Consider the following 26,325-nt stretch of genomic DNA (forward strand, 5'->3'; position numbering starts at 1 on the left):
ACCGGCTGTCCGCTGGGTGTACCCCGCAGCCCCCCAACCCCCCTGGGCTCGGCCGAGCTCTCACCGTCGAGGCACCGAATTCCCGCAGCCATCCCCGGGAGGGATCACCCTGGGAGGGCCCTTCGCTGCTGGACACGCGTGGGTCTGCCCGTGCACCAGCCTTGGGGGGGGGGGGGGTCCCTCTGCCCGGGGTCCCTGCCGGGTCTCATGCAGGCGGGGGGGGGGCCAGGCTGAGCCCCACGTCAGCCCCAGGGCTCAATGCTGTCACTAATTAAGCAACCCCAGGGAGGGAGGGCTGGAGCCCCTCCTGCCCGTCTCCTGCCCATCTCCTGCCCGTCTCCTGCCCTCACCCGCCCGGCAGCGCGCATGGCCGCGGTTCACGAGAAAACAAGAGGAATAAACGCTTCTGCCTCGGGGTGGGGGACACCGGAGGTCATAGCCATCCCCCGGCCCCGGGGCAGCCCAGCCTTGGGTAGAGAGGGTCGAGCCGGGGCTGGGGGCAAAGGTGCTGCCCGGGCAGGGGGCGGCCCCCCCCGCCCCTCCCCACCCACCCCGCCCCGCCGCGCTGCCCCATAAAGCAGCGGAGAAGCAGGACCGGCTCCCGGTCCCTGCCCGGCTCCCGGCGCGTCCTTCCCGGTCCTCCCGCTGTGCCCTGCCCGGTGCCCCCCTCCGCGGTGCCCGGGTCGGCCCCTGCCCGCGGATGCTGCGCCGCCGCGGAGCCTTCAGCGTGGAGCCGCTCCGCGGCCGCGGTGAGTCGGTGGCCCCTGGGGCTGTGGGGGACCCTCCGTGCAGCTGGGGGGGGTCTCCCGGGGTCCTGGGGAGTTTGTGCTGGAGGGGATCCTCGATTTGGGGTGTCTGTGCTGGAGGGGGGACCTGGGGGTCTCTAGCACCCCCTGGTTTGTGATGTCTGTGCTTAAGAGGGTACCTGGGGGTCTCTGGCACCCCCTGGTTTGTGATGTCTGTGCTTAAGAGAGGCTCTGGGGGTCTCTGGACCCCCAGTTTGTGGCCCCCTTGCTGGGACAGTCCCACGGTGCTGCCTGTGCTGGGAATTCAAACCAGGTTTTGCCTTCAGGTGTGTGTTTGGGCTGATGCGCCTGTGCCTGCAACGGGGTTGTGCCCACCGGGTCCCCATATGCCCATGGCCCGTCTCTACATGCCCCCCAGCTCAGGCTGTGCTGGGACCCTCCCTCCAGCAGCAGAGCCTTGGAGGTACTGAGGGTCTGAGGCAGACCAGCTGCCCTTGAATGGCAGCAGCTCCCACAGGGAAGGTTTGAGCTCCCCTGGTGATGGGGAATCCCCTGTGCCCCCCACTCCAGTGAGGTTCCAAGCCCTGGTGAAGCCCCCATGGCAGCAGGGTGGGGAGGAAAGCAGCCCCTTGGCACGTGGGGCCGTCCCGCGCAGCCCCAGCAGCCTGTGGAAATTCGGAGCGTGGGAGCTGGGCTGCTGGCAGCCGGCTGTGCCGGGGCGGAGGGGCACCCCACGGCATTGCTGGGATTCACGCGGCTGCTGAACGGTGGGATTGTCCGTCGGCTGGCCGCGACCTCCCGGTGCCGGCTCCCGTGCCGTGCGGCCACCAGCCTTGCCAGCCTACGAGGGATGCGCGGTGAGTGGCTCCAGCCCCGGCTGAAGCGGTGTGGCAGGAATTTGGGAGCACCGGGGATCCCTGGCTGGTGAATTTGGCCCAAGATGGAGCCCTGAGTGGGGTTTCCCGAGAGCCGTGGGATTCATCCGGCACCCGGCTGTCTGCCTGCAGCCTGCCAGTGCCCAAACTACCCTCTCGCCGTCCCAGTTGGGGTGGGAAGGGAGCCCTTAACCACCGGTCCAGCCAGTATCGCTGATCCCAAATGCTGAAAGGAACCAGTTGGGAACCAGTCCTGTAATGAGGTGCCTCTGGATACAGGGCCCGTCGCCGGCTGGGGCGGCTAGAAAAGGGAGTGCCGGGACGCGCGCCCGGCAGTCGGCCCCGGCTCTCGGCGATGTGGGGTGGCTCCCGTGCCATCTGGAAGAGGAGGTTCAGCTGCTGTGAGTGTGCGGGGGGGCACGAGCCTTGCGAGCAGGGGCTTGCCAGGGGGATGGGCAGCTCTGCACCCCGAATCGAGTGCCCGGAGGGTGCCAAAGCCTCGCTCCCCACCCCCCTGAGCCCTCTGCCATGGTCTTACCCGGGAAGGGAGGTGAGTGCTGCGCAAAGAGGGCTGCAGAGACCCCCACAGCTGCGCTGCAATCCCACCCGGAGCTGCAGGGTGATGGTAGGCACATCCTGGCTGGCAGTGTCCCCAGCGCTGTGGGCACAAGCGCGAGGAGCTGGTGGTTGCTGGAGCCGTCCCGTGGTGGGGGGAGGATGGACTAAGCTGGAGCGGGGTGCAGCAAGAGCAGCAACTTGTGCAGCCCCAGCCAGATCGGGGCGAGGACCAAGGGGGCTCAGCAGCATGAGGAGGGAGGATGGGGGGCCGATGGGGATGCTGCTGTCGTACGAGCACCCCTGGCACAGGGCAGGGCTGTGGGGACCCTCCAGAGAGGGGTCCCCAGGCAAGGGGGCTGTAACTCTGCAGGGTGGTGGGGAGAGCGGCCTCTGGCATGGCTCAGAGGGCTGGGAGCACCCTGCCCTGCCTCCACCCGGGGACCCCGCATCCGACACCACCCGGCCTCCCTCGCCCCGCAGATGGTCCCTGGGAGACGGCGGAGAGCTGCGTGGTGCACACCTCTGCCAGTGTCTACCGCCGGCTGCAGGAGAGCCCACGGCAGCCCCCGGCGGGGATGAGCACCTGGGGAGCCCCCCCACCGCCACCCCTCTCCTCCGGCAGCCCCCCGGCGAGCGGGCGACTCCTCAAGTCAGAGTCGGAGGACTCCGGCGTGGAGATGGCCAGCAACGAGCACTCGCCCTCCACCCCCCTGGGCTCCGAGAGCAGCTTCTCCCTTGATGGCTTCCCACTGGAAAAGAGCACCCCTGGCAAGGAGCTGGGCACCGAGCCCCTCCGGCCACCTCGCAGCCGCTCGGCCAGCAGGAAGCTGGTGCAGGTAGCCCAGCGCAGCAGGAGGCAGCGGGCACCTGGGCGCTGCCCGCGACAGCTCAGCCGGCACAGTGCCAGCACAGCCAGCCGGGACCCCCGGGAGCCGGAGGAGCCCAGTGTGGAGGACCCCGAGGGAGCGATGTGTGCCAGGGAAGGGGTGGCTGCGGCTGGGGGGGCTCAGCTGCCCAGCAGCCCCCGAGGCTCCGCTGGGCCGCAGGCTGTGCCAGAGACGGTGCTGCCCGTGCCAGGGCAGGGGCTGCGGTACCTGGAGCACGTCTGCCAGATGCTGGAGTGCCTGGCCCGGCTGCAGCAGGACAACCGGCTCCTCCGGCAGCAGGCGGCAGACGCCCGACGCACCCGCCCTGACACCACGGTGAGGATGTGGGGTGCACTGGGGGGGGTGGTGGTGGTGCTGGGTGGAGGGGTCCCAGCTCACACCCTGCCTCTCCTCACCCACAGCCCACCCGGGAGCTGCTGGGGCAGGATCCGGCCGTGTGGAGTGGCGGGCGGTTCCGGCCACGCTCCTGCTCGGACAGCCAGGCGCCAGGTGAGCGGGGTGGGATGTGGGGAGGGCAGAGCCGTGCCTGGCCGGACCCCCACACCGGATTTGTTCCCCCCTCCCCATGCAGTGCCCGACCCCGGGCCGTGCCGGAGGACGTGGGGGCACTCGGCCAGCTCCCCCAGCCTGCTGGACCCCTCCGAGAGCGGGGTGGGTGCCCCGACACCGGACAAGGTACGGGCTGGGGGGCGGCGGGACGAGGCGGGCGAGGGTCCCGCAGGTCCCCCCCGCCGCTGACGGCCGCGTGTCCCCGGCAGGACGGGCGCTCGCACTGGGGCCGGGTGAAGGTGCTGCTCACCCGCCTGACCCACCGCTCGCTGCGGGGCGGCCGCTGCAGGTAGGGCCGGGGAGGGGGGTCCCGGTCCCGCTGCCGCCCCTGGATGGAGAAGCTGCGCTGCACCTATTGCATCACACCCACTGCATGACGTCACGCCTACCCGGGGCCGGTCCCCGGCCCGGCGCCCCCCCCCCCGTTCACCCTCTTTTTCCCAGAATAAAGCCTTTTCACTGCTAAAGAGGCGGCTCTTTGCGAGGTGATGTGCTGTTGCGCGGTGACGTCACTCTCCCCGACCCGGCGTGACATCACGCGAGGACGCGTCACGGTCACGTCACTTCCGACGGCGTTTCCGTCCCTTTTGTCCGCCCGGCCCCGATCCCACGGCCCAGTTCAAGCGGCTGTCGCCCCCCACCCCCCCGAGCCCCCTCCCAGGGGACCCGACGGGCTCCCGGGGGTCCCGCCGCCTCGGGGGGGTCTAAAGCTCGTGTGTCCCCCCCCGCTGAGCTCCCACCGAGCTTCTGCCGCAGGTGGGTGGGGAGGGGGCGCCGGAGGGGTCCCCGTCGGGGACGGGGAGAGGGAGATATTCCCGCTCACGTCGCGGGTGGGGGAGAAGGTGGGCTTCCTCGGGGTGGTCCCCAGCCTGCGGGAGCGTTTGGGGCGATGGGTGAGGAAGGGGCCGGACCGGGGGGGATGCTCTGCCGCGGGGTTTTGGTGCTGGTGGAGCCCCTCATCGTGTCGTCGGGTCTGCGCGGTGAAGGGCCGCACACCGCAGGCGGGGAAGATACCGGTGAAAGCTGCCCGCAGCCCCGGCTGGGCGCTCTCCGACCAGGTACCCCCCTTATCCCTCCAGCCCCCCTCTTCCCTGGCCATTTCCTACCTTGCCTTGTTTTTTTTTCCCTCCCGCAGCCTCTCCCCAGACCCCTGGCACTGCTCCCAGCCGTGCCCTCCCCGGGCAGCAGCGGAGCATCCTCGGAGCCCGACCCCAGTGCCTGCTCCAGCCTCCCGCATCCCACCGCTCCTTCCCTGGAAAGGTGAGCCATCGCCCTTAAAGGCGGGGTGGGCGGTGGGGGTCTCCGTCAGTGACCCCCAGGGCGGGCTGGCTGCGAGCACAGCGTGACCAAAGGATGGTGTTAAGGTCTGCTCCTGGGTGGTGCCACGGGGGTCTTAAGATCCTCATCCCCCATCACCCCGTCTGCTCATCTGATACCCGGGGCGAGGAGCAGCGATGCTGTGGGGATGGGCATCTGGGCAGCCCCCCTCCCCTGCTGCCCTGCATCACCTCTGCCTTTCAGAGCACTAAACACTTAACCTGGACCAGACTTTGAAACATGGGACCCTTCCCTACTGGGTGCTCCAGCCATGCAGTGATTTTTTTGGGGGGATGTTCGTGGTCAGGGAGGATCTCTCCCATTTCTGTAAGTCCCAGGGCAACCGTGTGCGTGGGGATGCTTTGGGGTGAGCCGGCTCGGAGCGAGCCGGAACACCCTTGGTGTGGTTCTCTGCCTCCAGCCCCTTCTGCAATGCTGGGGAGATGCTCCGGCTGCCCCGTGGCTTCTACCACCTCTGGCTGGACTTTCCTCCCCCTCGCCAGTGGTACCCCAGCTGCATCCTGGTGGTTGATGCCGAGGAGGATGATGAGGCTGCTCCAGATGATGCTGATTCTGCTTTCAGGGCAAGGTGAGAAGGAGGAGGGAGGTCTGCCCTCAGCACAGGGGTCTCCGGATCACCTGGAGCAAGGGAAGGCTCCCGAGCACCCCACAAAGAAAATCGAGGTGCAGACCCAGGTGTGTGGTGGACTTGGCAGTGCTGGCGAGGGTTAATTCACCTAGTTTTGGGGAAAACCCTCAGGTCTGGTGGTATGCCACCACCTGCCTTTACTGCTGGACTGGTGGTGGGATGGCATCTGCAAAACCTGGCCGTGTCCCCTGGGAGTCTTGTCCCCAAGGGGGACAGGGGTTTCGGGGAGGAAGGGGGACAGTCGCGATGCTGTGACATGACCACGCTCACCGCCCGGCTCTGCCTTGTCCCTGATGGGGAAGAAAGAGGACAAAACCGTGCTCATCCGCAGGGAACGGTGCCCACCACGTCATGGCCCCATCGTGACGCTGACCCCACAGTCCTGGTGTGCACAGCTGTTGGCGTGGCACGGGCTGGGCTGGAGCTGAGCGGCTGGATGCTGCGGTGAGTGCTACCGGCTTGGGTGTCTCTGAGTGTTGCCATCCCTTCCCTCCATTCCCAGCATCCTGGAGGTCCGAGAAAGCTTCAGAAAGCGCGGCTGAGCGCGCACCGTGCCGTAGAGTTAACTTTCCCTTTCTGCAAACTCTCCCTATTGACGCTGGGATCTCGTGGGCGGTGCGAGAAACTGGCAATTATCCCATTTGCCTATAAAGATGGAGTTCTCCTCCCTGGTCTGGAGCAGATCCTGTGTCCCACTGGTGTGCAGACCCAGCCCTGGCAAAGGCCACTTGTTCGGGAGCTGGTCTCCAGGTGAGAGCAGAGTTTGCACCGCTGGGAATGCTCAGGTTAAGTTTTCCATCAGTGGAATCCCTCTCTCAAGTGCAGGGACGGGAGCAGGAGCTTTGCCAAGCAGTTCTGGAGCATAAGGATGGGTGGATGCACAGGTTGCCAGGGATTAGGTGGCAGGGGAGGGCTGGCAGCCCCGCACAGGGCGATGCAGATGAAGCCATAAGGGAAGGAAGGTGGATTTAGGAGAGCCCAGGCAGGGCTCATCCAGCTGCAGCAGGCAGTGAGGCGTGCGGCACTTCCGGACCACGGAGCAGCCGGCTGAGGGGCAACACGTGGCCGCTGCCCCGGACCACTGCCCACCCCAGCGCAGGGTCTGCCAGGGCTCAGCTCCCCACGCGTGCCCCGTGGAAGAGCGTGGCCCCGGCTCGGCTCCTTGCATGGCAGTTATATATAGCATCCCGGCTCTGCGTAACCGTGGCAACTGATTTTTATTTTGCTTAAACCTGGCCCGGCATGTGATGCGGTTGGGAAGGAACAGCTGAGGGGAGATGAAGTTCTCCGTGCCGGGTGCTGAGGGAGGAGGTTTGGCTCAGTCCCAGCAGCGCCTGTACGGGATGCGGGTACGGGACTGGGCAGGGGATGCTCCTGGGCTGGGGTCTGGCTCCGTGTCCCTGTCTGGTCACTGGCTCCTCCATGAGCTGTCAGGGCTCTGCTCCCATCCCCTTCACTCCCATCTTCACAGCAGGAAGGTTTTCTGGGCTTCCTGGGGTGCACCTCACCCCTGTCCCCCACCGTGCTGCAGGGCCTGGTTTGCCAAATTCAAGTACTGGCGGGAGGTGGTGGAGGTTTTCCAGCAGGACACCTGGGCAGGGAGTGGGAAGCCTCATGCCAGCCCAAGGCGGAGAAGGGCTCCTCAGTGCCTCCGTCGCCGGAGAAGCCCACGATGGTGAGGCTTTGCTGCGGGGCTGAGCGTGGTGATGCCACGTGCCGTGCTGGCTCAGATGTCCCAAAAGGAGATTGCATTTCCATGGGTGCTTTGGAGAAGGTGAGGTCCCACTCTGGGTGGCAGCTCCCAGCACCTTCTCCTCCCGCTCCCACCTAAACAGAACTCTTTTTAGCAGGAGCTGGAGGCCCCCGAGCAGCACACGGCTGCCACAGGTACCACTGAACTACCACTGGAGCCCGAAGCCCTTGGAGAACCAGCCATGATGATGGCCCATCCCCACCCAGGAAGGGATGGAGCATCCCACCTGCTCCAACATCTCCCTCCTCACCCTGCCCGAGCGCAGGAGGTGTGGGAAAAGCTCTCCTCCAAGGCAGGCTTGGGTCAGCATGGGCGGGCAGGTCTCCTGTGCCCCTCTCCCTCCCCAAAGTGGCCATTGGTGGTGGCTGAGCTCTTCCAGAAGACGCTGCAGCAGGATTTTGGCTACAAGGAACTTCTGGCCTTGCCAGAGAAGGAAGAGCCACCAGAGATCAGGAACCTGGAGCGAAGAATGGGCTGCTGAAATGGAGGAGGCGGCTGAGCAGGTGTAGGTATGTAGCCAGGGGGGGAACCCGTGTCCCAGGTGCTACCTGCCTGGAAGGGAAGAGGAGCAATTCGTAGGAGTAGGGATGACGGGGTCTGGTGGAGCCCGTGCTGTTGGAGATGGTGCGGTGGGTGACGAGTTGTCCTTGTTCCAGCAAAACTCCCTGTGCTGCCTCCTGCCCTGGCCCAGGTCTCCCACAACATCATGGTCCTCAAACTGTGGAAGCCGCTGGAGAAAGCAGAGCAGCTGGATGCACCTGGAGAGCAAAATCCACATGCTGGAGATCAAGCTGGGTAAGCCGGGGTGGGATGTGCTGGGATGTGGGGTGTCATCTTTGTGGGCTGCCGGTCACTCCCTCTCCTCTCTTCTAGAATAATGACTCTTAGATGAAGAACCAGCATCCAGGAGATCTCCAGAAGAGACGAAAGTCCCTGGATGTCACACAGCAGGGTCAGGGATGTTGGCAGGGTCCCCACCAGCCTTTTCTGTCCCAGCCCTTTTCCTGCGGAGATGGGCTGGAGCCGGCTCTCCCCCCGGACACATGGAGCCAGGGATGCGCAGGGTTTGCTCTGACAGTTGTTCACATTTAATGGAAACCTCTTGGGTGTGGGGAATCTCAGAGCTGCACACGTGTTGGGAGCAGACCATGGGCCAGCTCGATGCTCCAAACTGGACACATGAGTATGGGATTTCTGCCTTGTTAGCAGATGGAGGGACCCAAACATGGGTGTGCTCGCTGTGCCACAGGCTGCCTGGCAGCTCCGAGGAATCCTCGGATGCCAGTTACCAGCCCTATAACTGCCTTCCAGCCCCGCGTCCCGTGCCGCAGCGGCTGGTCCCAGAACACACAGGGCAGCAGCGAGGGCTCCTGCAGCCTCTCCGTGTGTGGAAAGGCACCAGCTCGGATCGAATTCCCTGTATCCAACTGTAAAATTATATTTCTTGTGCTTTGCTGAAGCTGTTTCCTTTCCACGTCTCTTTGGCGGCTCTTCAATCCCTTGTGTCCCTTTTTTCCCCACCCCCTTCAGCCCCCTTAATACCTTTCTTAAAATCGCATCTCCAAAGCGATGGTGTCCTGTTGTGGCTGGGGGGTGCTGGGGGCTCTGCCAGCCCACGGAGGGGGGCACAGCGATCCTGCGTGGGCCCCTTCGGGGGTGGCAGTGGCTGGCAGGTGGCAGCAGAGGGCGGCAGCAGCTCAGTGTGGGCACCGTGCCCCCCCACCCTGCACACAGACCGCGGCACTGCTCGGCCAAAACTTTATTGGAGATGAGCGGTGGAGCCCCCGTGTCCCCCCCACCGCCCCAGGCACGGAGGGGTGGATACAGTCAGCTCCAGCTGCGGAGTGTCCCCCCCCCCTCCAGTTTTCCCTGTCTTTGCTCCCAATTGGGTTACGTTTCCCTTTGCATCCCCCTGCCTGAGGGTCTGGGCTCCCCCATACCCCTCTCCGTGGGCACCCACTGCTGTGCAGATGTGCACCCCCCCACCCCAGCTGTGGGGCAGAGACACTTTGCACTGTTCCTGCTTAAAATGGGGCGGATTCAGAGCACGGCATCACTTGCTGCTTGGCAGGGGAAGTGCAGTCCATTCATCGCCGCCTTCTGATGCCACAAAAAATGGGATTTGAAGGCTTTTACCCTCCTCCAGGGTAGGCTGGTGGGCTCTTAAGGCACAAAGTGAATGGTCTAGCAGGAGTGAACCCCTCCTCCTGCCAGAAAGGTGAGGAGCCTGGGCCCAATCCAGACCTGGGGTGGGTGTTGGGGGTGCTGAGGTGTGTCCTGGGATGGAGCAACATCAAGCTGGGGCCTGGGAAGGGCCAACAGCCCCCAGCCCTCTCCCCTTTTCAGCTGAGCAGGACAGCTCGTTGCCTTGCTCCACTGCAAACCCTTATTTAAGGCAAAGCCTGGCTGCAGTGGGGGCAGAGATGATCCAGACACTCCCTTGGGGAATGCTGGCTGGCGGGGAAGAGCCCTGCTGTGCCCCCACTCCAGCCTGGCCGATACCTTGTCCTGGCAGGAGGGCAAAGGGAGCAGCCAGCGGCTAAAGGCCCCCCGAGTCCATCCCTGGGAGGGAGGAGGTGGGGAGCAGCCTGGCTGCGGGAGCTGAGGGGGGTTCCCCAAGCCCCTTCCCCATCACTGGCATCCTGCCACGGTGCTCAGTCGTCGGCCACGATGGACAGAGCCCGCAGCTCGCTCAGCTTGGCGTCGTTCTCCCGCTCCCGCTGCTCGTCGCTCAAGCCGGGCTGGTCGATCTGCGCCGTCAGGTCCCCAAAGATCTTGTGCATCTCGGTGTAATAGACAACCTGGGGTGGGAGGGAGGAAAAAAGGGGGCGAGTGGGGCTGGGGGTCTCCTTCCCCACCCCACCATAGAGCCAAGAGGTGCGGTGCTGCCCGAGCCAGCCCCTCGCCTGAGCGTTTCTGTTTCTAAAATAGCTTCCTCCCATGTGTTAATACCACCCCCTTGGATTATTACAACTCAACACGTTTTAATAACACGCTGCCCTTCTCTGCTCGCTTCCCATCTGGGGAGCTGCGCGCACGGGGCTGCCACCGGCACCCGGCACTGCCACGCAGCCGCCGGCCCAGTGCCACGGCCGCGCCATCCTCTGCCCATCACCGGTGGCACCGGCACTGGGATGAGCCGCCTGCCCATGCTGCAACAGGTCTCCGCTCCCCAGGCAGGGGCACGGTGATCGTGGCGAGCATCACGCCTGGCAGCGCCGTACCCTGCATGAAGCAAAGGGGGGGAGGAGTGTTTTAATAACGTGCTAATTAGCACCGCCAATTAACTCCGGCATCGAGCAGCGTTTCCCAGAGTGGGAGCCAGTGGGTCAGCGCAGGCAGATGGCAGCGGGCTGCCTGCTCGGGCGCGGGCCCTCGCCGAAGGAGAGCCGCGATGCCCGGTGGGCGCTGGCAGCGAGCCCTGCCTGTGGGAGCCCCTGGTGCTGTGGGTGGGGTGGCAGAATCGGGCCCTCCCCGGCTCGGAGGGCTGCTGTGCCCAGCGGGGAGGAGGGCGATGGGGATGCCAGGACTGGGCATCCCCCAAATCTGGCATGGAGGGATGAGGAAGCGCTGCCCCTGTTTCGCAGAGGGGCACAGGCGAGGCTGGGTGGGCACCCAGGACCGGCCCCAGCATCTCCAGCAGCGCCAGTGCGGAGACACGCACAGTCTCCATGGAGACTGGCTCCCCTAATCCTGCTCAAAACGATGCTTATTTTGGGCAGGGCCGAGGGCAGATGCTGGGGACCCCCACGCCTTTACCAGCTGCCTCCATCGCCCCCTCTCCTGGGTCCGTCCGTGCCAGGGTGCGACAGGGGCTGGGTCTCCCCACGCAGCGGGTGCTGGGTGATTCAGCATCAATGCTCATTTACACAGTGACTAACGAACCCCGCTCTGCGGCAGCAGGGCCTGGCGGGCAGACGGGCGGGCAAGAGGCCCCCCCACCCACACCCCCCCCCTCCACCAAATCCCAGTCCCGCAGCCAGGTCACCCCCCCGTGCATCCTCCCCACCGGCTGCAGCCCCTGTCCCATGGAAGCAAGAGCCACTGCCCTGAGCTGAGCATGCCGAAGCCACCAAGCCCTTCCCGGGGGAGACACGGGGTCCCCGGGGCTCAGCAGGTCTCTTGGGGATGCTCTTTTCCCCAGGGATGCTCTTCTCCCCCAGCAGCACCCAGTGCCCAACCAGCAGGCAGCGATCCCGGGCTCCGCATGCATCGCCAGCCGACTCTCCTGTGCTTTATCAATGAGATCCCACAGGCATTGATCCCCCCCGACGCTTTTCTCCTGATGAAATAGGGGTGAAAAATCATCCCTGCCTCTATGGGGGGGGTCCTGGCACTGGGGTGGGTGCTGGGGAGGGAGGATGCACCCCAGCCCGATGGGTACTGCCCCACGCTTGCCTGCAGCTCTGTACTTTTCCAGCTATGGATACCATATGCTCCGTCCCCAGCCCATCAAATCCCATCTCCAACTCGCCTTTGAGCCGGAGCCAACGGCCCCGAGTCCACCTGTCTTGAACTAATTCTGTTTCGGGACACCGTGTTCTCCTCATTTTCTATAGATCGCGTTTACAGTGCCGCAGCCGGCCAGCAGCGGGGCGTGTTTATGTCAGCCCTACACAAAACAAAAGCCCGGGGTGGCTGCCAGGGCCGGGCTGCCCCCTGGCATGGTCCTGCCTCGCCAGCCCCATCTTTTCCCCCAATTCATTAAAAAACCCAGAGGGGTATCAAGTTTTCTAGCTGGAAAACAAAGCGCCAGGCGGGAAGGAAGTGGCGTTCACGCGCTCGCACCAGCGACGCAGCTCCAAATCTCCCCCTTTCATCTTCATGGGGCCACTTCAAAGTCCCCAGCCAGGGAAATATTTGCCTCCGTTGGCTTGGCCCGGGCACGTGGGTGGACAGAAGTATTTGGTGTTGAATGTTACAGCCCCTGCGAGCTCGGGGCATGTCACGCCGTCAGGAGACACCCGGCACCAGGGCCCGCGGCCAAGCTGTGCCATGGGAACGCAGCCGCCCGGCGAGAAGGTCTTGGAGGGTCTCGTTGGGTCAAAGCCATGAAGCTGCTGCTCCGGAGCTGGTCTGAAGCGGGGTCCTTCTCTTTGCCATGGCACAGCTTGTTCCCAGGGAGGCAGCCGGTCTCACAGCTCATCGTTGCGTTGGCCGGTGCCACTTGTCCCACACTTATCTCTCTTTAACTCCCTGCTTTCTCCAGGGCCAAAAAAAAGGGAAAACTACACCATTTTTGCACCCAGGGCCGCCTTCTAATGGCGGGTTTGACTCATGGACAAGCAATCCCAGAATCACGAACCCTGGCATGGTGCTCAACGGGGCACAGAGGGAGAGAGAACCCGGGAGGCAGCGGGGGGATGAATGGAGCTGGTCGGAGGCAGCAGCACAGCCCATCACTGCTTGCATGCTTCCCATTGCCAACTCACACCTGGGATGTTGGGATGGGGACAGGGATGGTCCTGGCATCACTGTGGCAGCCCCCCGGCTGCCCTCCCCGGCCCGGGTCCCCGCAGGTGAGCAGCCACCGTGGTGAGTCAGGGCTCCCGGGTGCTATTCCTGGCTTGCCACTGACTCACTGGGTTACCTTGGGCAAGTCACTTCCCTTTTCTTTTTTATTTCAGTCACCTGCGGCGGGGGAAAACGCTGCGCGGCCCTCGGGGCAGAGCTCCTGAATGGGTTGGGGGGGACGATGACATGGCCTGAGCCCAGCTTTGGCACAAATGAGGCATCAGGGGGTGCCCAGCTCTTCTCCCGGCAGTGGAGGTGCGGTTGTGCCGGTGTGTCCCTCCCTGGGGTGGAAGGATGCAGCCAGTGCCGGGGAAGAGGGATGCGACTCCCATTTAGGTGGCTGGGGAGGGCGGGATGGGACATGCCTTAGCACCCCTCTGGGACCAGCTTTAGTCTAGTCCACGGGAGATGCAGCAGATTTGTTATGATGCTGCCTCTTGGGTATTAAAAATGAGATTTCGCTCACTTTTCCTAACAAAAACCCTCACCTGAAGAGAGGCAGCGCAGACGGCCAAGAAACGGAACAGAGGATTCCCAAGGAAGAAGAGGGTATGAATGGAGAGTTTTGCAAAGAGCCCCGACACACCAGCACCCCGCTGCTCCCCGCTCACGTCTCCCGCTGCCCCGAGGACATCACAGAATCACAGAATGGTTTGGGTTGGGAGAGACCTCAAAGATCATCCAGTTCCAACCCCCCTGCCATGGGCAGGGACACCTTCCACTACAACAGGTTGCCCAAAGCCTCATCCAACCTGGCCTGGAACACTTCCAGGGATGGGGCAGCCACAACTTCTCTGGGCAACCTGTGCCAGTGCCTCACCACCCTCAGTGTAAAAAATTTCTTCCTTACATCTAATCAAAATCTCCCCTCTTTCAGTTTAAAGCCATTGCCCCGTGTCCTGTCACTATATATCCTTAGGAAAAGTCCCTCTCCAGCTTTCTTGTAGGCCCCCACATCGCTCCCCCTGCGCTGCCAACGAGCCGTGGCAGGAGCCAGCTGGCAGCCGGGAGCCAGCACGAGCGGAGCGAGGGGCCGCCGTGGCCAAGGACAGAGGGGCAAAGCTGCTCTCTAAGGGAAGTGCCAGCGGATCACAAACACCCAGCCAGGGCGGGCGGCATTCGGGTCGTCAAGGTCTCGTCCAAACCACCCACCCACAGCGAGCGGCCGGAGAGGGTTTGCGGAGGGAAGGGCCAGCGAGACTTTGCGGTGGCTCCAGGGAGTCTGGTGGCTGGAACAGGGAGCCCTGCGCGCCCGATTGCTAAGGGAACAGCGAGAACAGCATCCCCAGCACCCACCCAGGCGGCGGCAGGGTGCACTGGCACCATCTGGTAGGTGAATCAGCCTGCAGACGAGCTGCTGGCAGCTCTGCCGAGAGGCCCTCCCGAGTCAGAGGTGAGATGGAAGATGTGCTCGTTGCAGCCACCCCGCCGCACCCGTGCCACCACAGCAGCTCCCTTCCAAAAAATCACCATAGGAAAACGCCTGCGTGAGGAGTGGCACTGGCGTTCACCCACCTCTTGGTGCTGGACCACCCTGCCATCCAGGGCACGACATACACCCAAGATGCCAGGAGTTCAAAGCTAGATTAGATCCCGATAACGATCCTCTCCAGCCTTAAAAAAGGGCGAGAGGAGAAGAATGATGGAGGAGGAGCAGCAGCAGGGCACAGAAGGAAGCTGGAGGATGGAAATTAAAGCAGGTTGTGGTTTATTTAGGCCACCTTCCTGCAAAGCCTTGGTGGCGAGATTACACAGCAGCCTCCTCCAGCTCTGCCAGCACACACCATTCTGGTTACCAAGAGCCAGAAGGGACCCTTAAGATGAGCCCTGAGCATCTCATCATCTCAAAACAAGATCCAGCCCCAAGCTCAGGACGACAGACGCAGTGAGACGACGTACCCAGATGAATAAAGCCATCAAACACTAGCAGCTAATGTATAACCAGGGCTGGAACTGTCCCCGACACGAGGCAGATCCATATAAACCAGCAAAAACTCACCTCTGGCTGTCCTTTCTATCCGGCAGCACCACAGGTACCGGTAGATGCCAAGCTGCTCTTCTGCCAGGACAAGGTCCAACGGTTTCCTGCCCAGTGTCCCACCTGTCCCACCACTGCTCCCCGTGCCCCGTCACCGCTCGGTAATTAAATCACTGGAGGTAGAGCATTTGGGCAGAGGTTTGCTGCGTGTTACCTGTGTGTAACGCTCAGCTCGAGAAGGTGCCTTGCTCCGAGAGCAGTTCCCACCCAGGCGGGACCCCAGACGCTCCGCAGTGAGGACACCCACCGAAGGGACACCTGGCAGTGCCTGGCAGACAGGGGACACCACCTCACCTGCGCCCGGACCAGCGACTCAAAGCTGGGCTTGAAGTAATCGATGCGGCTGCTATAAAACTTGGGCATTTCCTCCAGGAGCTGCTTGTTTTTGGCTTCAAAGTCCTCCTTCACTGGCCTCAGCTCTTCACGGGCCTGGGAAAGGAGAGAGGATGGGGAGTCAGAAAGTGCCTTTCCCTTGGGCAGACCTGCACGGAGGCCACCCCAGGCCAGTGGACTGCTCTGCTTTGACCCAAGGACAGCCAGTGACCAGCTAACGGGATCTGGTGGGATCCAACTGACCAGCTAACGGAGTCTGGTGGGACCCAAGTGACCATCAAATGGAGCCGGTGGGACCAAAGTGACCAGCTCATCTAGCCTGGTGGGACCCAAGTGACCATCTGATGGAGCCCGGTGGGATCCCAGTGACCATCCGATGGAGCCCAGTGGGACCCAGGTGACCATCCGAAGGAGCCCGGTGGGACCCAAGTGACCATCCGAAGGAGCCCAGTGGGACCCGAGCAACCAGCTAACAGAGCCCGGTAGGACCCAAGTGATGAGCTAACGCGGTCTGGTGGGACCCATGCAACCATCCAACGGAGCCTGGTGGGACCCAAGTGATGACCCAGTGGAGCCTGGTAGGACCCAAGTGACCATCCAATGGAGCCTGGTGGGACCCAAGTGACCAGCTAACGGAGCCTGGTGGGACCCAAGCTCTGGCCTTGGAAATCCATGGGTCACCTAAAGAGGCTGCTGCAGAGATCACAAGCCAGCCTGTCTTCTCCCCTTCAGAAAAACGGGCACGAAAACAGCCCCACAGCTCAGCCAGGCTGGAGAACGTCCCCATCCACATCTGTGTCCCCTCACCCTGCGATTCCCAAGAACATGGCCAGAGGATCCTGCCCCCACCATCATTTTCGCCCGTGACCTTCAGCTCAGCGCGTCCAACTGGCTTCTTTAAACAGAAGCGTGGGGAGAAAGGGAAATGTCTCTGAGATGGTGTGGAAAAGGGCAGGAGGGGGTGGGCTGTGAAATATTAGACCGGTTCAAGTCTGCCACTTAATCCCGGTGCCATTCCGACGGGAGGGGGATGCGGGAGAAAGCCGGCGAGCCCAGCCCAGCCGCGGCGCCGGTCCCGCTCCCCGGGACAGCGTGCCGGAGGGACGGCACGGACAAAGCCTTCAATCATACCAGCCTTAAGTAGGTCCGAGAGGCAAAGGAGCAAATTCATCGTGTTCCGTGAAACAAGGAGCCGGGGTGGAGCTGACATGGGGCACCAAACAGCAGAAGACTTTGAGCAAACAGCTCTGAAGGGAAGATGCAAATTTGCAGCTCAATAAAAATACCTGGATGAGATTATGGTGTTTTCCATCAAATCTGTGGACCTCTCGGATGCCCCGGGTTCAGGATTGCTTAAGGCTCCCGTAGGCGTTTTAAGCTCATGCAGGGGTTAGTGAAGATCTTTTTTTTTTTCTTTTTTTTTTTTTTTGGGGGGGGGATTAGATCATACAGAAGTTCATTAAGGGAAAAAAAATTAAATAACTAAAACCTGCTTAATCACTAGGACAAAAGCATTCACATTTTTCCAGCCACAGCTTTAGTCACCGAGGCTAAGCGAAGTAAGCTGCTTACTATTAAATCGGAGGTCTCTTTTGTTAAGGCTGATAGGGCTATTCTTTAACACAAAACTTAATTTTTGTGGGCAAAATCATCAGAAAATACACGTTCTGTGACGCCGAGAAAGTCAACTGTTCCTTCGAGGATCAAGCAACGTTCTGCAGGAGCGACAGATTTGGGGAGCAACGCTGGTGGTGAAGATTTAATTAAAAAAAAAAAAAAAAAAATCATGATTTCACTAAAATTTGGGAGAGAGAAAAGAATCTGGCAAAGCTTCCTGTTAACCAATTACTGCAATTTTCCGAGATGAATTTTTGTAACAGGTGGCAAACACAAAGCCTCAAAACGCTCTGATCTTCCCCTCGTCCCATCCAGCTGCTCGCCCAGACCCGGAGGTCAGGGGAAACCCCCCTGTGCATCTACTTCGACTGTCCCCGGCTCCCGTGACTTTTATTCCATTTTATTTTGGAAAACCGGCTCTCTCCCTCGGCTGACTTCTGGCTCTAATTCACATTTCTGTTACCAAGCACCCTACGGGGCCATTCTACATCGATAAAAAACATCCTTCCAAAATGTTCTGTTTCACGAGGGCTTGGCATGGATGTCAGATGCCGAGAGGAAAGCTCTTCCCGAGTTTTCCCAGTGACCCTGCTCGGGTTCTGGGTCCGTGAGCATCGCGGTACCTGGTGCAGCTTGGCGAGGACGGGGCCAGTCCTCTCCTTCTCCTCGTATTTCTCCACCTTGGACTGCAGGCGCTTGTAGTCCTGCAGCGTTTGTTCCCGTCTCTTCACTGCCATGTTCAGGCTGGGGAAGACGCTGCTGAACCTGGGGAAAGGATGGGAAGAGGATTTTAGGTGGGATATCTTGGCGGGATGCAGCATCCAAGACAACCTCCCAGCCAAAAGTCTCCAAATAATTCAGGATTCGGAGGGAAAATACTCAGGGGTTTAAACAAAGCCTGTTGTGAAGACAAAAGCTTTCAGTGCCATCTTCCAGGAGACTGGGAGGAAGGATTAAGTTACGTATGAAGATGTGCAGAGCCTTGCCAGGGCACGGTGTTTGAGAGGAGAAGCTAAAAGCACACACTTGGGGTTCTTTGTGCAGGTCAATTCATGTGTCGAAGGGTGTGTTTTTCAACAATAATCATCACAAAAATCAAGCCAATTTTGCAAAGCCGTGTAAAAGCACTTCGAAGGTCCCAACCTGCTTCTGGGTTCTCCTGCCAGCCCTTATGCTTTTGCCATTAGTTCTTTATTTTTAACAGGTTTCCCTCCCCTCTCTTCCAGCTGCTCTACTGAAGAACACGGAGAGCTGCTTTATCTGGGACGGGGGACGGAAGCTGCTGCAGAAAACAAAGCTGTTAACTCCACCGAGCAACCCAAAGAGAGAAAAATAAACAACTTTTCCCCTACATACAGTTGGCTAAAGTGGCATTTCCCCAACACCGTGTTTGGAAAGGGAATGAGCAGGGAGAGGAGTCGAATCAAAAGTCTGGGAAAAAATAAATACCAAGTGCCAAATCAATACAAACTGCAGCAACTTTGGCTTTTTTCGGGCAATTTCTGAGGTTGCAGAGCCCAGCCTGCCGTGCAGCACGGCTCGCCCAGCAGAAGAGCAGCTCTGTGCCCCACGCAGAAGAATTCACAGCAGCCAACAATTAGCCAGGCTACAGGAAGATTCATATTATTAAAATGTGTTACAAATTGAGGAAACATGAACATCTGACGGCGAAGACAAGAGAGAATATTTTTGAACGCGACAGAAGAGGGGAAGCCAGAAACTGGAGCATTGCTCTTGTCTCCCAAATTTCTGTAAATCAAATTATACTGGGGGGGAGAGGGACTGTGCTGGTGCTGGGCTGTGGGTTTGTACAAAACGGGTCACACTACCTCTGGATAGATTAATTTAATCTCCACAAATTATAGGGTCATTTTGGGGGGCCAAGGCCAGGAACCGGTGACAAAAAAATGTGTCTAAGCAGCCTGGTGATGACTTTCACTTCTGAGAAAAGCGAGCAAACAGCTTTCTGATCCCTTTAAATTGAAATTAAAAAACAAAACCACAAAGAACAAAACTATAATCCAGGCTGGGGGGCACATTAGCAAAAAGAAAAACGCAAATCCCACTTTACGACTGTAATTTGCTTTAGATGGGATCAGATGCCGGGCTAATACAGAGGCATCCAGGTGCAAACAAAACCATGGGCATTCACAGCCGCTCCATTCCCGATTAAAACCCCATTTTCCGACGCCGTGCTCGCCCCGGAGGGTGCCAATGTGCCGGATTGGATCAGCGGGTGCAGAGGCGAAGCTTTTGTCCCTGAGCCTTTGCAGTTTGCAAAGGGCAAGTGCCAGAAATGAGGGGGAAAGGGAAACATTTGTGATGGAGCCGTTGTGTCCGAGCATCCCTCATGGAGATGGTGAACCGGGGCCGGTCCTCACGCGGCCAGCGAGCCCCTTGTGTGCTCGCCCGGGATATTCTCCTTCTGACCAGCGACTATTGCAAGAGATTATCATCGCAGCAGGGGTCGTGGCACCAGGAGCAACCTGCAAAAGTCATCAGGGAGCTCGCCTGGCATCACCCTGCCCAGCTGCCCAGCGCACGCTGCTGCCCTGACATGGCTTTTTATGGTAACCTTCGCGCACAGCTCCCTATTATATTTAAATACCACGGTGGCTTATAGGTCTGCTGGGCTCCAAGCATGGATTCTCCATCTCCTGGGTTATGGGGTGCTGCTAAAATACCTTCTCTCTCTATGTAAGGTCCAAAAATATGCCATGAGAGGGGTGGGGAAAGTGGGGTGGGCAGCAAGAAGGATACGGAGGGACGGGGTATGCAGGTTGAGTGGTCTCCTCGGTATAAAAGCACAGAGGTTCTTTGCCAACGGTGCACACTTCGCATCAGCAGCTTGAGGTTGCAGTTTCTGCAGAAATTTCTCCCAATTATTAATAAGCTGGCAGGGGAAAGGAAGGATCCCGTCAGGCCAGCGGCTCTTGGCTTTATTTTTGTGTCCCTGATCGGGGTGGGGGGGGTTTGGTAACGGCACATAACCGCTCACCTCTCGGCATCGCACCCCAAAGCGGGGCAGGAGCAAGTTGCAGGTCTCTAAGGACCACAGGGGTGAGCCCAGCTGCTCCTCCGCAACCAGCTGCTCCTCCACCACACACCTCCAGGCCCGGGAAACATCGGAGGAGATGGCCATGGGCTGGGAAATCCTCCCTCCCCTGGTCTGCAGGGAGGCTGGGCACCCAACGTTGAGCTGAGGTTGTCCCCTCCAGGGCCACCAAGCCACCAGCATGGCCTGGACATGGCCATCCTTGCCCACGTATCCACCAACTCTTGGAAAACACTTATCAGGATGTCTCAAAACCTCTGAGCCTCGTGTCGGTGCCCAACGCAGCTTTTAAACGGCGTTTTTTTGAGCTTTTGAGCCCTTTCTCTCGCACACGCTCCCGTGCTCGGCGCTTCCACGGTGCTCGTCCATGAAAAGAGCCACGAGACACCGGAGAATTAACGCGCAGCCACTTCCATCTCACCAACCCGCTACCGCAGGCGAAGCGCGAACCCTGCAGCTGAGAAACGCAGGAGATGATCAGCGACACAGTTTCCAATCACTTTGAAGTCAAATGTGGTTTTTAAAAACGCAAAAGGCTTGACTATTACTTTTTTTTTTTTTTCCCCTCCCCTTTTTTGTTCCTAATATCGCCTCGGTGCGATTTTGCAGCCCGTGGTGGAAGGACACCGTACTCTGGCAGTGTTTTAACACATCTACAGGGCTGGATCTGCAGAGGCTGTTACCATGTAGGCACAGCAACTACTGTCTCACCAGGACTTTTAATGCATAGATTATACGCTGCATTTCAGAGCTGGGGGAGCAGCTCAGCTCCACGAGCTGCTGTTAACACCACACACCACACCAGCTCCACGGATCCGCAGCAACGCCGGGCACAGCCTGGGTGCCCTGGGCTCCAGCCCGGGCACTGGAAACATCAGCGTGAAGTGATAGGGTGCTGAGGGATGCGCGCAGGGGCTCGAACCACCCCCCAGAGATGCTCGAGGGCTTTCAAGGGCTGCAAGCAACAAAATTGAAACCCAGTTGAGTTTTTTCCTGAGCAGCAGCAGCTGAGCAGCGAAGCGGCGAGGGGATTGCTGAGCTGCTTGCAGACCCCACGGGGCAGCTGAGGTTGTTTTGGCGCGGTGGTCTTTCACCACTGGCACCAGCAGGAAGGACCAGGCTAGCCACGGCTCCTCCAGACACTGTCAGCATGCCAACCGAGCTCTCTCTGTGCCAACCGAGCTCTCTCCGTGCCAATCGACCTCTCCCTGAGCCCATCGAGCTCTCCTCGTGCCGACCCAGCTCTCCCCGTGCCGATCGAGCTCTCCCCATGCCAGTCGAGCTCTCCCTGTGCCTATCAAGCTCTCCTCATGAGTCACCTGGTTTAATTTCCACGCAGGATTAGCTCAGTTCAAGCAGGGAAGGATGCTCCTTCCTTGGACTGATCCGGGTTGAAGCGAAGCTGCCCCCAGCTCCTGAAGGAATTACTCTGTACGAATTCCCTATGAACCCAGCAGCTCTGAAATTCCCCTGGAGTTCAGAGGGAAGGGGGTTTCTTGCCCCCGCTGAAGTCCTGCCCGGGTTTTTCTCCCCGTCTACACAGAAATACGATCTCAAGCCAAGTGCCAGGGGTGGTAAACACCCGCGGAGGGTGACAGGGAGATACGGGCTCCTCCGGCACTGCCAAGTTACTCGGATGACTTAATGAATTGCCGCATTTCACATGTCACCCAGTGTCTTCGCAAACATCTCATGCATGTTATTTACAAACGCTCCTCGTGGAAAGCCTGGCAGAAAGGCCGTCTGCAGAGCTTCCAAAAGCTCCTGCCATCCTCGAACGCATCCCTCAGTCTCCCAAGCCCTGCAACAACAACCCTTTGAGGATCCCAAATCTTTTCCAAAGCCTTTGGCTAAGCTACAGGCAAACCCTCCCGGCTGCACTGGTGCCAGCGGACTACGGACAAGGACCATCACTAGTGCCATGGGTGATGAGCAACGTCCAGAGAGCATCAGTCGCTCTGGAAATGAAGTCTGAACAACTAAATCCAGGATTTTAGCATTTCAGCAGGACCAGGGAAGCCTCACAAGCAAATCCTGGTTGTTTCACCCATCTATTCCCCCCGTACACGGAGCAAAGGCAGTGATTCCTCCTGCTGCAAAGGGCTGCGAGAAGCAGAGATGAAAAGCCCTCCAGCAGATATGGGTTTTTATCGATAAGCTCAGCACCATCCTCCTCCGTACGCTCCACCCAGACCCTGCTTTTGTAGGGGATGAGAGGGTCTGACAGCCGTAACCGCTCACAAACCCCCAGGACCGCCCTCTCTTACTCCATACTTTCTTTTTTTGAACAGAAAGCCAAGAAAAATTGAAGGCGACTTAAAGGAAATTTGGTGGGCACGGTGCTAAAAGCAGAGAGCAGGAGCGAAGGTAAAACAGCAGCACAGGGCATTAGAGCCCCCGTCATGAAAGCAGCTTGCGGAATAAGCCGCCGTTGTTCCCTGTCACTTTTTAGGCAAGGCTGCTGAGAGGGGATTACAGTACAGGCGGCTTAAAAGGAGCAGGTGAGGGGAGATACACCGGGATAACTCAAAGAAAATACAAATTACTGTCTCCCTGCTGCTGGGGAGGGGGAGAGGGGGAACGTACCGGTGAACTCCTCTTAGGATGACAGTTTAGCCTCAGAAAAAAAATATATAAATCACCCCGATTCTCTGAATTATAAACCATGTTGCCACCTCGTCTCCACGCCAGCCTCCCATCAGCTTCCCGTAATTAAAGGACGGGGCTGGAGAGACACGGCTACGGGAGATAAAAGTGTCACCAGGATTCCCGTCGCTGCCGGAGTCGTTCGTTAGCCAGCCCGGCTGACAAGTCTGGTGCTTGAAAACTGAAAACTCCTCTTCCCCTCCAGCGGGAGGCTGCTGGTGAACCCAGCGAGCGGCTCTTTGTGGGGATGCTCGAGGAGCGGGACCACCCCGGCACCTCCCTGCCCGCAGCAAGGTCCCCCAGCACCCCGCCTTCTCCTCTCCCGCTCCATCCCTGACACCCTGCGGCTTCCTCCAACCCTCATTCTTAGTGTCAGGGGTGCCAGGGCTTTGGTGTAGGGAAAAATAATGGTACAACCTTTATTTTTCCCCATTTCCAAGTGTCTCAAGCATTCTCATTGGCAGCCCCATGAGCTGGACCACAGGTGCGCTCTTCCCTATGGCATTATTTTAGGGACAAGAGTTTGGATAACGAAAGCAAAGGAAGCGGATAGGATCTATGGCTGGCACCAGGCAGGGGAAAAAGGAGTAACAGAACTGGGGGAGCATCAGATGCAAAAAAAAGCGACGGTGGATGGGATGGGATGAGGAGGAAGTTTGGAGAGGCACAAGGACGGCTCAGCGTGAGGCCGAAGCATCTGGGCTATGTCGGGGGATGCCTGCCATTCCTCAGCCCGTGCCCACACGTCCGTCGTGGGCCCGTCCACCCACCAGGAAGGGGGAAATTAAAACCAGCCCTTCCGACTAAGAGCGCAAAGGAACAGAAATGAAGAGGATGGTACAAAAAAACAGCAAGCTGGGGATTAGGCTGAGCGCCTCGCGTGTGCGCGCGGCGGGAGGGGGCCAGGCAGCCATGTGGCTAGCTTTGCGCACGAAAATCCTCATTAGGGGCTCGTTAAGGACATGAAAGCGGCTTTTCCTGCTTCCGGTCCCCAGGACCCGTGGGGCTGCTCACGGCCCGTGATCGGCTTCGGCTGCCGGGGAGGAAACGCGGCTCGGGGGTTCACGTTAACGGCAGGGTCATGGGAGGAAGATGATGACCCCCTCCCTGCTCCATGGATGCCAAGAACTGGTTGCTTTTGCCGGCAGATATGTGCTGACATACAGCTCTAATTGAATCGATCCGCTGCCAACGGCTCCTGGATCGCACCGCCGGGACCTCCCGCTGCGGTGACACCCAGCCCCGGGTGACGGCACCCGGGTGGCAGTGCCCGTTGTGACGCCCCTGCCAAAGCCTCTCCCTGTCCTGCAGCAGCCCCTCGGCTTCGGCCGCAGGAGCGGGACGGCGCTCCGAGCCCAGGGCACGGTACCGCGCCAGGGTGACCACGACATCCTGGCACTCAGGGAGGTTCAGACGGTCAGAGTTTGGTAACTCGAGACCCTGGGGCAAGGAAAATCGGCTCCAAACGTGAAAGGCATTAAAGCCCGTGGATCTCCAAACCACCTGGCTCATTTAAGCCGCTTCCTTCCTTAAATACTGACACACAACACGTAAGACGAAGACGACAGTACATGGTCTATCACCCATCCCCGATCCAGCCAACACACCTCACTCCTCACCCAAGCCAGAGTGAAGAACTGCAAGAGTGAAGTAAAAAGCAGATGTTTTTTTCCCCTCTCCTTGCCCCAAATCCACTGATCTGGCGTGAATTTATGCAGGCATCTCCCAAAGAGGAGAGCGGATCCCTCCCGACCTTTCCCAGCCATCCCAGCTCCTTGCCCAACCCACACGCAGAAATATGCGATATTCTCACCAGAGCTTTGCTCCTTCCCTGAAGTTAAATGAGTCATTCCCAGCCAAGGGCTTCTTGGGGCTCAAAAAAGCAAAACTCTGAATAACCCGGCGTCCCCAAAGCAGAAGGATTTAAACAATACGAGCCTCCACCCCCCTCTAAATCTACTACTGCTTTCTTCTCCATGGTTTAACAAATTCTCCAATATTTGTCTGAAACCTACTATCCCTGGACAACTGAATGGAGACTTTACTGCACATGTGCCTCTGATTACAATATATTACCACTAATGATAATTGCCTGGATTATACTTATCTGGTTCTTTGGCTAATAAACTACAAAAGACCACCAGTGAAGATGTAATAAAGTGCAGCTGTTGTAGCAAAAGCCTTTTTCTAGGTCAAAGCAAGTTTGGGAGAGGCTGGGGAGGACTGTCTCTGCGAAGGGAAGCAATACCTAACTGGAAATAAGAAGAGCTCCTCAAGGCAGCTTTCATTAATCTGAAACTTTTATCCTAGAAACGTTGCTGGGGTTTATCTGCCAGCAGGACAAGGGGAGGTGCAAATTCTGCATTTCTCTCCTGCATCTCATTAGCCTCAAAATGGACCCTTGGGCTCCTTAGAAATGTTCCTGGCTGCACGACTCGGCCATGCACGTACCGACGCTTGCGGAGAGTCAGGAAAAAGGGAAGGAGAGGAACATTTTTTCGCTCGGCGTGGAGATGCCGCCTCTCCGAGCATGACACATAAGCTGTTTAAGAGCACGCAGCAACTGTTTGCAGGTGCCAAAGGGCAGGAAGGGAAAAAAAATACCATATTCGGGTCCAATGGAAATTTAGGAAGTTGGAGAGAACTGCCAAGACTGGAAAGCAGCCAGGACGCTGAAGTAAACACCCTCACCTTTACCTAAGGACCGGACTGATGACCGGTTAAGCCGCGCTCCAGGGCACCACGCTTAAACCAAGGAGGAACAAACCAGCTGCCCCCGTGTCCCGCAAAACTCCGCTGTTTCCCCAGTATTGCCCCATGGCAGGAATAACAGACCGTGATCTCGCGCAGCTGCCTCACACCCAAAGCCAGAGGAACGGGGTCCTTCCCCTCCTGTTTGTGCTACGGAAGATCTGGAGCATCCCGTTTGCATCCCGGACCTCTGCAACGTGGATCTGGCTTTACTGCCTCGGATTAACGGCCCCGTGCGCTGCCCGGGGTTTAAAACACAAGGGGAAGTTTGCAGGGAAAGGAATTATCTTTCATTTCATCAACTAACGCAAGCTGGGGGAAAAAAAAAACAACCAAAAACCCATGAAGATTTCAGAGACACATGCCCTTCTTCCAATTTTAACAGAATGCTGGAAGAAAAAGTTAATGTATCTTTCATGAGGACAATCTAGATAATAAGCAACACAATTCCACAGCACAAGCCTGGGATTTTTTCCTTTCTTTCTTTCTTTCTTTCTTTCTTTCTTTCTTTCTTTCTTCTTATTTTTCTTTTTTTTTTTCCCCTAAATAATCAAGAATCTCTGGTTGTGGATAGACGACCAAAGTAAAACTTGAGTCATCAAACAACCCCCGGATAGAAACACACTGTAACCTCATGCGCTAAGTGGCAGATGAGATTTTACTTTCAGATTTGGGCAGAAACAACAACTTAAAAAAAAAAAGCAAAACCCACAAAAAAAAACAACAAACCAAAAAACCCACCCTGTGTCAAACCTAAACTAAAATTGTTATTCAGCAATTTGCAACACTTACTGTCATATTAAAGTCATTTTATTTTATTTTCGCTTGCTCGCTCTGTTCTTCTAACAAAATAGCAAATCTCCGGATTTCAGAAGACATTTGGTCCAGGGACCGAAGCACTCCTGAAATGTTCCGGAGGAGCCTGTGACACCGGCAACGGCTGCGAACGCCGGGAGAAACGGGGGAATTGTGCCAGATGAGACCACGGTGACAAAATCGCCGCGGTGCCGAGGCATGGCTGAGCACCGACGCACCCT

The 26,325-nt window shown here is 58.9% G+C and overlaps 2 protein-coding genes across 3 annotated transcripts in view; one reads left to right on the forward strand and one right to left on the reverse strand.

Moving 5' to 3' along the window:
* Nucleotides 1–700: 700 nt before the first annotated feature.
* C29H8orf58 (chromosome 29 C8orf58 homolog) lies at nucleotides 701–3,908 on the forward strand. The gene is made up of 6 exons (XM_086628204.1): nucleotides 701–749; nucleotides 2,660–3,165; nucleotides 3,226–3,381; nucleotides 3,468–3,555; nucleotides 3,638–3,741; nucleotides 3,825–3,908. Exons 1-6 carry the CDS (start codon nucleotides 701–703, stop codon nucleotides 3,906–3,908), a joined length of 987 nt encoding a protein of 328 aa, XP_086484330.1.
* A 6,010-nt stretch (nucleotides 3,909–9,918) lies between these two features.
* BIN3 (bridging integrator 3) overlaps nucleotides 9,919–26,325 on the reverse strand; it is a 40,190-nt gene continuing 23,783 nt past the window's right edge. For both annotated transcript variants that reach the window (XM_086628087.1, XM_086628088.1), the window contains 3 exons: nucleotides 17,460–17,601; nucleotides 15,181–15,315; nucleotides 9,919–10,135 (listed from right to left, as the gene is read on the reverse strand). In XM_086628087.1, coding sequence (XP_086484213.1) covers nucleotides 9,989–10,135; nucleotides 15,181–15,315; nucleotides 17,460–17,601 — 424 coding nt within the window. In that variant the 3' untranslated portion in view covers nucleotides 9,919–9,988. The remainder of the gene's footprint in view (nucleotides 10,136–15,180; nucleotides 15,316–17,459; nucleotides 17,602–26,325) is intronic.

This window comes from Tauraco erythrolophus, chromosome 29 (genome assembly GCF_009769465.1).
Source record: "Tauraco erythrolophus isolate bTauEry1 chromosome 29, bTauEry1.pri, whole genome shotgun sequence".
NCBI lineage: Eukaryota > Metazoa > Chordata > Aves > Musophagiformes > Musophagidae > Tauraco > Tauraco erythrolophus.